At 31.5% G+C, this 12,994-nt stretch overlaps 2 protein-coding genes across 5 annotated transcripts in view; one reads left to right on the forward strand and one right to left on the reverse strand.

Annotated features, from left to right (window-relative positions):
* The window catches only part of LOC145331630 (uncharacterized), a 71,086-nt gene that overhangs the window by 5,238 nt on the left and 52,854 nt on the right, over window positions 1-12,994 (forward strand). For 3 of the 4 annotated variants that reach the window (XM_080176403.1, XM_080176401.1, XM_080176404.1), the window contains 9 exons: window positions 749-809; window positions 4,931-4,999; window positions 7,747-7,837; window positions 8,335-8,360; window positions 8,874-8,972; window positions 9,523-9,570; window positions 10,182-10,219; window positions 11,291-11,348; window positions 12,353-12,400. In XM_080176403.1, coding sequence (XP_080032529.1) covers window positions 749-809; window positions 4,931-4,999; window positions 7,747-7,837; window positions 8,335-8,360; window positions 8,874-8,972; window positions 9,523-9,570; window positions 10,182-10,219; window positions 11,291-11,348; window positions 12,353-12,400 — 538 coding nt within the window. The remainder of the gene's footprint in view (window positions 1-748; window positions 810-4,930; window positions 5,000-7,746; window positions 7,838-8,334; window positions 8,361-8,873; window positions 8,973-9,522; window positions 9,571-10,181; window positions 10,220-11,290; window positions 11,349-12,352; window positions 12,401-12,994) is intronic. The other variant, XM_080176405.1, reaches the window with a different exon arrangement.
* On the reverse strand, window positions 2,255-4,059 carry LOC145331491 (retinoid isomerohydrolase-like). The gene has a single exon (XM_080176182.1). It carries the CDS (start codon window positions 4,000-4,002, stop codon window positions 2,428-2,430), a length of 1,575 nt encoding a protein of 524 aa, XP_080032308.1. The 5' UTR covers window positions 4,003-4,059; the 3' UTR covers window positions 2,255-2,427.

Here is a 12,994-nt window from a genome sequence, read left to right on the forward strand (position 1 = left end):
ACACATTCCCATCTTGACTATTTTCTATGTCTATCATTGCATTGGAATTCGATATTCTGACATCTTCTCTTGTGTATTAAAAAGATACAGTATTATGTGTGTATTGTATTTTTTGGTTCAGGGAACTGAATACCTATAAACTCTCAAAATATTTTGTGTACACAGTAATTAAAGATGCTTGATTTCTTTTTCGAAACATATGAATAAGGCATCAATAAGATACTCTATATATTAAATCTATTTTGAAAAGTAGGTGAAGCAGTTTATAATTAAGGACTATATGTTTATTATGAATTTAACACTCAGGATCTATAAGACATGAAAGAATTGTAAGATATTTTTGATATTGTTTACTTCTGTCATTTTGTGTAGCAAATCTACTTTGTATGTACAAAAAAAGTCTGTAATTACTCAGGGAAAAGGGAATGATATTCTGACAAACAATTCTAGTGGAAAAATTCCCACAACCCCCTTCCCCTTTTCCTCCCCTTCTTACCCACCCCTCCTCAGTTAAATGAAACACTTTAAACGGTTTCGTGATTTTTTGTAGAATTTATTGTTAAAAAATATACCCCTGGTACTTACTTTCTCAGCGTTTTCAGGGTTTAATGTTACCTAATCTTGTAAATAAACTTGTATCTCTTATTTTCTCAAGCCCTTTTAAAAATTGCAGAGATCAAATCCGAGGTCAGAGGTCACTGACATTTAAAAGTTTCTGAAGATCTTGAAACAATATAATATATTTTAGTGTTTATGAACCAGAAGAAATCAAACACGAATACACCTCCACCTTTACCCTTCAATGTCAGGTATAAAATGGAACCTGTTCTAAAAAACTCTATAAAAAGGTCTGTAACTCTGATTTTTCCAAAATGAAATCATATTTTATCCTTGTGTGGCAGGTTTACTCCGTCAGTATTTTAAAAACACTTATAGGTATCTATGTGCTCAGTTAAAAAAAACTTCATGGGTAAGATTAAATCTTGTTGATAATTAACAAAAACTTGTTTTCTTGAAAACATTTTAATCTTATCTTTTTTAACTCCTCATAATGTAGGTATGTTCAATAGACTATATAAGTTTGAAGGAATTTTAATTAATATAATAGATTTGAAATCTGCATAAAATTTTAAGGTTTTTAAAAGCGAAGCTTTTCTATAATTAGGGTCGGTCCGTCCGTCCGTCCGTACGTCCGTCCGTCCGTCCGTCCGTCCGAGATAGATAGCTTTTATTCGTTAATTTAGGCATGTTAGAATTGTCCTATCGATTTCAAACTTTGCATGATAATTCCTGTAGTAGTTGGGTACGATTTAGAAAGCGTAGCAACTCTATAATCATTACCAGAATGTCCGTACGTTCATTTTAAACATGTTGATTTTTCTACTTTTTTAACAACAAATTTTCAAGTGTTTTAATTATCCGTTTGATCTGATTTTTGTTATATTGATTCCTGGGACAACAAAGAACAATATTATAAGCGAAGCAACTCTATAATCAAGTCCAAAAATGTAAGTATGTCCATAAACATTATCCTGTTTTTAAGCAGTTTTTCAATAAATTTACCTACAATTTTGATTCGACATTTATACATTTATGTTCCGATTTTTCAGTTCAGATACTATACAAGTGTTAATGTCCGATTGTCCTACCGTTTCAGTGCTTCGCTTTTATGGATGTTGTCATCCTTGTTTTTATTAAATTCGTTTTTTATTTAATTCTTTATTTAACGGCGCAAATACGATTTAAGTTAATTTATTTTGACCAATAGGAAAGCTAGATTGAAACCTACCCGCGCTCTAATTGGTTGAATGATGTACGACACTTAAGCTTCTCCAATCAGAGCGCAGATAGTTTTCAATCCACCAATCACAGATGTCAAAATTAATTAACTTAAATCGTATTTGCGCCTTTAAATAAAGAATTATATAAAAAACGAATTTTATAAAAAAAAACCTTAAAATTTTATGCAGATTTCAAATCTATTATATTAATTAAAATTCCTTCAAACTTATTTAGTCTAATGTTCAACATATTTTACAATATTTGTTTGAAAAATATTTAAGATCAATATCAGGTCATAAATTAAATTTTAGGTTGATCTAACCTTAAACTATTTACATAAATCTTTTTATAGAACAGTTCGGACGAATTCTAAAATAGTCTTTTTATTTTTCATTATCAGTTTATAACCTTAGTAAAATCTTTCTCTAATTTACTCAAAAATTTTGTTTGTATTAATAAAAAAAATGATTGATTTTTTGATTAATTGGGTATTTATTTCTGAATGAATAATTTTAATATTTTTTAATAATACAATAAATTATAGGTACATTATAAGAGATTCTAAGCATATAATATTTACAATATTCATAGTAATGATGTCAGATGAATTTTCATGTGTGTTTAACTTCAAACAGCACAATTTGTTTAAAATTGTGCCTCATAGAAATGGTAACCATGAGCAGACCATGGGATATTGTGAGGCAGATAAGAGGTGGCAATGGTCTCCAGAGTGAGAGCATCAATAATCATCATGTAGCTCTGCTTTCTCTCTCCATCAAAAGCCAGAGTCATGAGGACACCATCATCTTCAACTGTGGAATTTGGAGATTGGTGAAACCAAATTTCAGAGAGATAATGGTTTTCCTTGTACCAGATTTTGTCCTCACCACTTCTGCAAACATTTTTCTTAACAATTGCAGTTCTGGTATAGTCTACTAGTGATACACCATAGACATAGCAGTATTCCTTACCACGATAATTCTCATTTATCATGGGGAAGTCAATCATGTTAGCAAAGATGCTATCAGTCTCATTTCTGAAGGATTGTTTGGTCACCTTGCCAGTGTTAAGGTTGATTCTCCATCTGGCAAACTCATTCTCCTCAATGAATTTCCACTCAGTGGTTTCTGGAGGCTGCAGAAGATTATCAACTCTAAGATATTCAGAGAGACCAGTGTGTCCATGCTCACACAGATCAACAACAATCTCTTCTTCATCAACTTGATAAGCATTGGCATGGTGCAGAGAGTAGACAGGGTCTGCATTCAAGTGAAGGACATCTCCATCATTAAGGTTGATGATGTAAACATCTGTGTCTTCTGTTTCATCCCATTCCATGGCTTCAAACAGATGGAAGTTGGAGGTAAAGATTTTCATGATGTCAACATCCAGGGGATACATGAAGATGATGGCGTAATCTTCAGTCAGAGAGAAGCTGTGAACAATGGAGGTCTTCTCAGGTGTGAAGGTTGTAATGATCTGTGGCTCACTGAAAGAATCCTCAGGTCTGTATCTCTGGACTTCAATGTAGGGAGTGCCTGTCATTGACAGTTTAGTCATAAAGTTAATGGTGTTGTCGGTTCCAGGTTCTCTCAGTGGGTGGGCACATCCAGTGGTTGAAGGGGGATATCTAGCAGGCATCTGGACACCCATAGTTGAAAGATCAGAAATGTTGAATCTGAGAGCAGCAGGAGCATCAGTTACTGCCATGAAGACACCATTATCCAGGTTAGCCTCTCCAAATCTCCAGACCATGGGGTTAAAGTTATCAAAAGCTGTACCATCCATCATCTTGTAGAAGATCTTCATTTTCTCAAAGATGTTCCAATCATCTTCAGGATTAACAAACTGGTTCAGGGTAAACTGAGGAACCAACTCTCCAGCTGCAACAGAATCCAGATAATTCTGGGATTCCAGCATCTTTCCACTAAACAAAACTCTGTCCCCATTGAACTTGAAGCTGTGGAGCTTTGCAAAGCCATCCAACCAGTTGCTCAACTTTCTCTTATCAGATCCAAACTCATGTTGGCCAGGTCCATTTCGAACATATGTGCCAGACAGCCAGCTTGGAACATTGGATCCAGATTCCCAGGTTAGAGGGATATCATGAAATTCCTCTGAATTATCTTGCAGGTATTCCTGCCAACCCTTGTTCTCACTTGCCACTTTGCAAACACAGAACAAGAGAATTGTACTTATTATAACTGTAATTTTGTTCATTGTTAATAGTTGGTTTTACTGTTGATTTAATATTGTTTTGTAATGGTTAATTCAAAACTGAATGATTATTACTATAAATCCTTTGCTTTTATATGCCTCTAGAGATAAGAAGTTAGCTGAGAAATTAATATAATTAGGTACAAACTTAAAATATGTATTTTAACATAAACACTATAAACAAATAATTTAAGTATTTTCCTTGTTCTAATCACGCCACCAAAAGTTTTCTGAGATATGGTCACATTTGGGGCAAAGGTCACTTTATTTGTTCTAATCTACATATCTACAGGTTTTCTGCTTGTAAAAAGATGGTCACATTAAGAACTATCTTTCAAGGGATTTTAAAGCTTGCTTTTCTATTGAAATAAAAACTTTTTCAAATTAAATAGAAAAAAAAGATATTTTTTTCCCTTAAACTTGTTTGTTTACTCAAGTGTATGAACATTAATTGCAAATTAATGACACTATGTAATTAAGTAATTAATCACACCATATTACAAGGTAAATTGTATTTTTTTCCTGTTATAATTCAATAATAGTGAAGTGTACATTGACTACCAATTAAACAGAGTAGTAAAGCTTAATAATAAGGGCGGTTTTAGTCAACAGTAGCAAAGTCTTTATGTAAAATAAATTTAAGAAAAATTTCTACAGGGCTTATAAATTGAGTTAAATTAAATCATCAGGTTGTTCCTGTCTTTCAGCTATCAAGATTGTTAAGATATTGTTTGTTCCTCATACTTCTCTTGGCCTCATGGGTGGATGTTACCTTACCCAAGATTCTGGATTTGAAATAATAAATGCTGTTGTTCTGGCTCAAAAATATGTTTCACATAGCTTAGTGTTAGTGATGCTTTTACAGAATTATTATTTATACACATGTTTAGTGAATATGGCAATATTGCACAAAGAATGAATTATTGTTTAGAGATTATCTGGAGAAGCAGTTTCAGACCCTCTGTGCACTGAATATACAATATTTATAACTTGGTTCAAGGTAATACCATTTTTTTATACTTGGCTCTGTGCTAGACCGTATTTGAAATTATTTTTACCTAATATTTATTTTAAGATTTTAACCTAATGATTTTAAAAATAAAACGGGGGGGGGGGGGTATTGCAACCATCTCATATTCAGTGCCCAAGTGGCACTTTAGAATTCAATATAAAACTTGGCATGAGTAAATAAAGCAAAAAGTCGAAAAAGTAACGACTAACCGCTCAGCCGTTTTTGGCTATTTTCAGGGAAAATCTATCATTAATTAAGTTGAAAACAATTTTTTAAAACACATTATTGCTTGAGTTCATGTTATACGATACCAACAAATTTTTTTTTATGGATTTCTAGTACCCACTGATTAACGGCTAGAACTAGCTGAAAACGGCTGGGGGCGGCCTAGAGTGTAGATGTGTAGAATTAGATAGGACTTGTAACGGATTTGCCATGAAAATAGCCAAACAATAACTAAATGACTAAGCAGTCAGCCATAAGCTGTTACTTTTCAAACTTTTTTTTCGATTTAGGATACCAAGTTTCATAACAAAATTCGGATTCTAAGTGCCATATGTGCACTGATTACGAGATGGTCGCAATAAAACCCCCTCTTTGTTCTATATAACAGAATTACAACTAAGGTAGACAGAAATAATGTGAATATTTAAAGGATATTTCTAAATATATTAGATACTTAAATTATAGGTTACTTAAATCCTATCTCTCATAAAGTCAGTTTAAACATAAGATTTGACAAATAAGTTATTTTCTAATGATTATTAAGGAAAATTACCCTTGTTCCTTAAATCCTTTATTTAAGCCAAAAAAAACTTGAACTTATTTAAGTTTTGTGTATAAATTATTTAAATGAGAAATTTTCTTAGTTTTTCAAACATTTTTTTCATTTTTTAGCATCAAGTTTTGTTGATATTTGCATTTGTTTGGAATTAATCTACAAACTGAATTGATTAAATGCATAAACTTTCCAAAAGAATGTGATTGCAATGCCGCAAAATTATCCTGGAAATCTAGTGGTTGTTTATCATGGAGGAAGGGGACATTGATCTGCAAATTATACTGCCAGCCAATGTTTTATAAACATACTCTCTCATTTGTTGGCCTAAAAACTTTGGGAATATTTTACAAAAAACTTTATTCTAAAGAAGGTGTAATTTTGTTGAACATCATTGGTAATGTACAATTTACTTTAATTTGGTCTGCATAATCTTACCCACGTCCTTAAAGACATATGTCTTGGCACACTGGAAAGAGTTAAAAACTAAATTCTTTACCTTTGCTAAAATGAGTGGCATACTTTTCAATATCTGAGTTTATTTTAGTTTATATTCATCATAGTACTATGTATACTTAGTCCCATACTTTTTCTTTTCAGTGGCAAATCTACTTTTATTTCTTATATGTTCAGTCTGTCATTAACGGTAAAGATAAACTTGATTTTCTCTTTTGCTGTTCAAAATAGATGTCTAAATATTTCATGATTGTCCTTCCACTCGCTTTTTAAGCTGTGGTGAAGATTAAAACAGTGCTAAAATGTGATGTTTTCGGCTACTTCTTAAGATAGATGCCTTAAAGATTCTTGATTAATAAGCAACTTTTCATTAATGTGGAGATTAACATTATACTATTGGGGGTAGAGGATTGGAGATTTTATATAGCTCCTAGTTTATAAATCTGTTAGCTGTTCTACATAATTATTTACAATTGCATCGTTTCTTATGGATATTGTCATCTTTGTTTTGAATTTTAAATACTAGATTAATTTACTCTTCTAATTAAAGTATCTAGAAGTCAAATATGTATTTTGAAATATAAATGTTTAAATCTTTTCTATTTTATAATAGCTGAATCTTTTTCGTGGTAGTTATTATGACAAGGAAAGTACAACTATTGTTTATTGGGTTAGTAGATGTATACACAGTACACACTTGAATTGATTAATATTTCTTCCTCAATAATACCTTTCTGTAATATTCTTTAGTCTAATTATTATTTTTTGTTAATTAAAACCATAAGGAAAAAGGATAAGAGGATGAATACTCACCCCCTTTTCATGGTAAAATACTACTTCCCCATCCCTAAATTTTTAAAGAAAATTTAGCAGACGAAAATCAAAAGCCGCACAGGGCTTTTTGTATGTAAATCATAAATAATAATGTAAATAAAAGAAAAGCGATATTTAGCAAACAGCCGTGGGCGGTCAGAATCAGCTGAATGTTTATTATGAAAAAAATTTCCCCCTTTTTAGAAATGGAAGGATTCATCTTTCATGCACAAATGTTTTTAAGTAAAAATAAATTCTGTGTAATTTTTAATTAAAACGACAATATCCAATCATATGATTGTTAGTTCATCAGTACACCACACATAGTAAAATAGCGCTAGTTGTCAACTGTCAACCAAAAACATGCAGTTTTACTAATTTGCTATTTTTTTGTTGTTTTAGAATTATACTGTGTCAGTGACTCATTAACGTTAATTTGTTACCCTCCCATTTGAAAAGTGGTGGAATAGCAATAAAATTTAGCGCGGCAACAGCGCTGATTAGGCCTATGGGCCCTCTGCCTATTTTCGTCTTCTAGTTGCTTCGATTCCTCTCTTTTATATTTTTTCTCTATGATTAAAACATGTCAGTCTGATAAAAAGTTTTAGGTAATGTTGCTTTTTATGAGATAAAAAAAAATTTTAGGTATTAGTTTTAATAAAAGAATTAAAGTTGTCACTATTTTTAGATAATGCGAATTTTCCTACCAATCCTGGCGACACTAAAAATCCCAATGATAGTTATGAACATGTTTATAGCTATGTTTCATCCACCCACTCAGGAATAGTTTAGATTTTAAAAATAGCGGCTACGCCCCTAGAAGCTTCCAGATGCACTATGCTTGGGGAAGGGTGGGGGGTTAAACGACTCGCCCCCCCAGGTATTTTGAATATATGATAAAAAAAGTAAAAGTAAAAAATTTATTTTTGGGAAATTTTTTAGAGGCGATTTCTCTTCGAAGAGTGCAGTGGAAATACCCTCCACCCAAATAGTTATAAACCTTCAATTGATAAGATCCTTTGCTACAAACAAAAAAAGCTAACTAGTTCTACTATATAACGGCTTGGTAATATTTGACATAAAATCATTTGACAAAAACTCTATCATGCTCTATTATGTTTTAAGTAGTTTTAAGTTGAAAAGAACAGTAAATTTGAATACAGTCTTATGACTTATTCAGTGTATGTAATTTTTATTCAAGTAATGCATTTTAAAGCGAAAAGAGAGACTCCGCAGAGATTGTATTGTGTATTAAAATAAAACTAAAAATGTTTGTAGAAAGTTGAAGCCCCTTCATTTAAGGTAAAGATTAAGAGTTATTTATTTTTTCTGGACCAAAATAAAAAATTATGTGTCGTATGATAATATATAAAAAAATAATCAATACTAAACCTATACAATAGCCCATGTACATGTACATAAAGAAAACAATTGTGAATATACACAAGCTATCAGCCTTCAACCTGCCTTGTCCTCCGCCGCCTTCTCATAATCCGCAACCTGAAAACTAAAATAAGTCATGGGTAAATCTACAATAGTATTCAAAATACAGTGTAGTGCCATGACTTCCTTTAATTATATAGGTATTATTATTTGTAAATGTATGTGCTTAATGAAATGTACTTGTATATAATTAGTGGAATTAATAAATATCTATCTATCTATCCCCGATTTTTGGACTGGGGCCAGCAAAAACTGAAATTAATCTAGTAATTTTTCATGTTATTATCCGCAGAAAACGATTTGATTAAAACTGATATTTTAATTGACTAAAATTAGGATTTTTGTGTACTAAATTATTATCTTGTTTTTAAGAATGCTACTTGGTTACATCTGGATACGATGATCAACGATATTGAAAGAAAAACTTTTGATCCTGTCAAGTACTATGAAAATCTTTGTGCTACTCTAGTGGTAAGATCTGCACGTAACGGTTAGCTCTTTTTGTTTATTTAGGCATGTTAGAATTATCCTATCGATTTCAAACTTCACATGTCCGCATGTCCATTTTAAAGATTTTGATTTTTAACTCTTTGTTTTATGTGATATAATTATCCGATTTATCTTATTTATGATTGAATGCTGATTCCCAAGATAACAAAGTACAATGTTATAAGCAAAGCATCTCTATAATCAAGTCCTAAAAATGTAAGTATGTCCATAAACAGTATCCTGTATTTAAGCAGTTTTTCAGCAATATACATTTAATTTTGTTTCGACTTTTATACATTTATATTCTGATTAGGTATTCAGTTCTGACATTCTGCAAGTGGTTATGGTCGTTTGTCCAACCGTTTCAGAGCTCCGATTTTATGCATGTTGTATCCTTATTTTTTTTATTTTTGTTGTAACGTTGAGTAACATCCAACAATGCAAAAAGTATGAAAAAACTAGTTTTAAGAGAGTAAAAAACACTTCTACTTTACAAAATTACATTTTAATAATAAATCTGCAAATTTTTTAGGCGCCTCCAGTTGAAGAAAGATTGGGACCATATGGACAAGAAAAAGAGGTAATTTTTATGTAAAAAAAGTGACAATTTGTTTTTTTTGTTTCTTTACTCGTGAAGTTTGATGATTATAACAATTTTGACTCTACTATTAAAACACTAGCGGCTACGCCCCTAGAGGCCTCTAGGGGCACTTGAGGAGAGAGTCGAATTTAAAAATTAAATTTCTTATTTTAGATTTTAAAAGAAAAAGTAAAAAAATTAAAGTAGCATTATCATAATTCTAATATTTAGAAAACAAATTGTCCTGGAATAGTTTCTAATTCAGAATAATTAAAATTAAAATGTTTAAGTTGGATGATGGATGTTGAGTTATATGTAAATGAGCTAATTAACATACAGAAATAGATAATTTTATACAATACAGCCAGTAACATTTTCAGGAAAACAGCTACTAGATAGATAAGTCTGCTTTATAGTGTACATATTTTGGTATAAAAGAGCATTTATTGTCATTTCATAAGTATACTGATTTTAGATAAAACTTTGTAGATTATTAAAAACTTCCTTTTCTTGTCTGTATAATACTTAAAATATTATCTTCATTTTTTTGCAGATATTAAAACCAATTTGTATGAACATAATGCATGGTAATTAAGTTTAAACCGTTTCAGGAGGAAATGTTCATGTCAATTAAGAATGGGGGACCCAGGTAAGAATTTAATCCTTCCCCCCATTTAGAATGGGGGGGGGGGGAGGTCATGTAAGAAATTAATCCTTCCCCAACATAGAAGCGGGGGAGTCAGGTAAGAATTTAATCCTCCCCCTTTCCCATTGTTTACAAAGAACATTGCTCTTACAGATTAGCACTAATACATAAATGCTTCCCAGATGCAATGCCCTTCAGCTACCTATTCACAATATATCATTTATTTTATTTTTGAATAAATTGACGAATTAAAGTTTCTTAAATTCAATTCTGGCTGTTCTAAAATCCAAAGAAACAAGGAATAGACAACTGAGATAGATTAATTTCCACTAATATGTAATATTATGCAATGCATTGCATAGCTGAGCTGGATCTTTAAATCATTTTAGTGGTGAGCCAGATCGGGGTGAGCCGAATTTCAGCCAATCACAGCGCGGCATTTCATTAAATGCTGTGCTCTCATTAGAGAAAAGTTGGCTCACCACTAAAATGATTTAAAGATCCAGCTCTGGTAAATATTAGGGGCAGAAAGATGTTGGGTGTACATTAAGTTTGCCATCATTGTCCTATCCTCTCTGTCTAAAACCTGTAAATAATAATACATCCATTTAATATCTAGGATTATATTTTGACAGTATCAATTAAAAGGAAAGAAATAAGATATTTTCATTATAAAATATATATTGTATAACTAACCAGGGAGCTAAGGGTATAAGACAATGGACGGCAAATTGAGGTACATCCCAAAAGATTATAAACAAAATACCATATTTATAGATTTAAGTTATTTGTTGAAAAGTTTGTATTGCTAGTTTAACAAAAAAAATTATAGATTTGATAAATAAAATATACAAAGTTTTGGATCATGGAAAGAAAACGAAGTAGTGGGTTTCGTCGTTTTTTCACAGTAGATTGCGGGGCCTGTAAGGGCCTATTGCCTACCTCTGCGTGGCAATCATTAACATTTACCCAACTTGACCTAAAATAACCCTTAATCTTTTCAATGAGGTAACGGTTTTAATAAAACTTTGGAGACCAGATTAATAGGAACGTCTAATTTTGGTGCATTTTTAGACGAGGAAGCAACCAGATATGGAAAGGAAATAATGTTCAAATAACTAAACCATCAAAGGTATAATTAATATATTTTTACTTTTATTTCAATGAAGTTTATTTGTAACTATGGTTGTGATGTAGGCATTTTAATACCTTGTCTGTAGGTACGTGTTTGGTTTTTAGTAAGTAAGCTACTCTATGATAATGCACTTGCCTGTCTGTTAGTTCCTCCGTCATTATGTGGTAAATGTGATTTTCTCATCTGCTATTTAGGATAGTCTACTTTTTTAAAGATACTCTGTACCAAAAAGAATCCAGTTTACAACTTTCATGGTCCGCCGGTCTGACGGTCATGCTACAAAAGACATTTTTTCATTTTATATATTACATATTTGGGTATAGTCCCTTTCGTAACATCGCACCTTATGGGGCGAGTCTTCGTATTTTTCACGGTAGCTTTTCTCCTATTTCTAGTCCCTGCGGGGCCATTTACCTAACCCAATATAACCTAACCGAATATAACCTATAAAAATCTATTTTAAAAATATGACGAATCGCCCCTTATGGGGCGATGTTACGAAAGGGACTTTCCCCAAATATGTAATATATAAAATGAAAAAATGTCTTTTGTAGCATGACCGTCAGACCGGCGGACCATGAAAGTTGTAAACTGGATTCTTTTTGGTACAGAGTATCTTTAAAAAAGTAGACTATCCTAAATAGCAGATGAGAAAATCACATTTACCACATAATGACGGAGGAACTAACAGACAGGCAAGTGCATTATCATAGAGTAGCTTACCCTTATTTTTTCCCCTTATTTTTACTAATTATTATTAATGTAAATTCTATATAACTACTTACTTTGCACATCCATGATTTTTTGTGCTTCGCTACTTATGGATATTATTTACTTTATGAACCAGGATAATGATGATAGTATCTCCTAAAGTGTAACTCACAAATCAATAATTTTTTCCAAATCTTCTATACACTCTAATTCTACTTCTGTATAATTCTTAAATTTCAATTGTTTTTGTAAAATACATAAGCTTTTAAAATGCTTGAATAATTCTTCAGGTAGAGTTTTCGATGGCTCCAACTCAACTTTTAACCCTTCACAAAATGGTAAGAAATCTTTGTTTATTTTTAAAAAAAGTAGCGAACAAACGATAGATGGGCAAACGGATAAATTCAGATATCCGAGCAAATATTTGTCATAAGAAGAAAAAGGAAAAAGTTTGAATAGAAAATCAAGTAACCTTCATAAAAGATAGGTGTTTATGTTTTTTTAATCATGACCGACAAACCCACGGACCAAGTAAATACTTCTCATTGATAAAGGGCATCTTCACCAGTAATATCAGCTGTGTATCTTAAATAGCAGCCGATAAAATAAAATTTTCCCTTTAGTGAGTTACGGACGGACGAACGGACTGACTAATGACAGATAGACAAAGTGAATAATAGAGTAGCTTCGCTCAAAAATTTAAAAGGATCATATGATATGTTATTTTTAACTTGTGACACCTGCCACCTTAAAAATATTATTTATTGTGTTGTATCAATAACAAAACATATTATCATTAATTTTTACTTGGAAATTTTTTTTTCACAATAAAACCATTTATAATAATACAATATAATTAATCAAACTTTTATTATGTTGAATTTTTCCTGTTTTATTGCGTTATTGTTTTTTTTCTGTTATAATGTTCAAAA

The sequence above is a fragment of the Acartia tonsa genome, chromosome 11 (assembly GCF_053477335.1).
Source record: "Acartia tonsa isolate MP-2025a chromosome 11, ASM5347733v1, whole genome shotgun sequence".
Taxonomy (NCBI): domain Eukaryota; kingdom Metazoa; phylum Arthropoda; class Copepoda; order Calanoida; family Acartiidae; genus Acartia; species Acartia tonsa.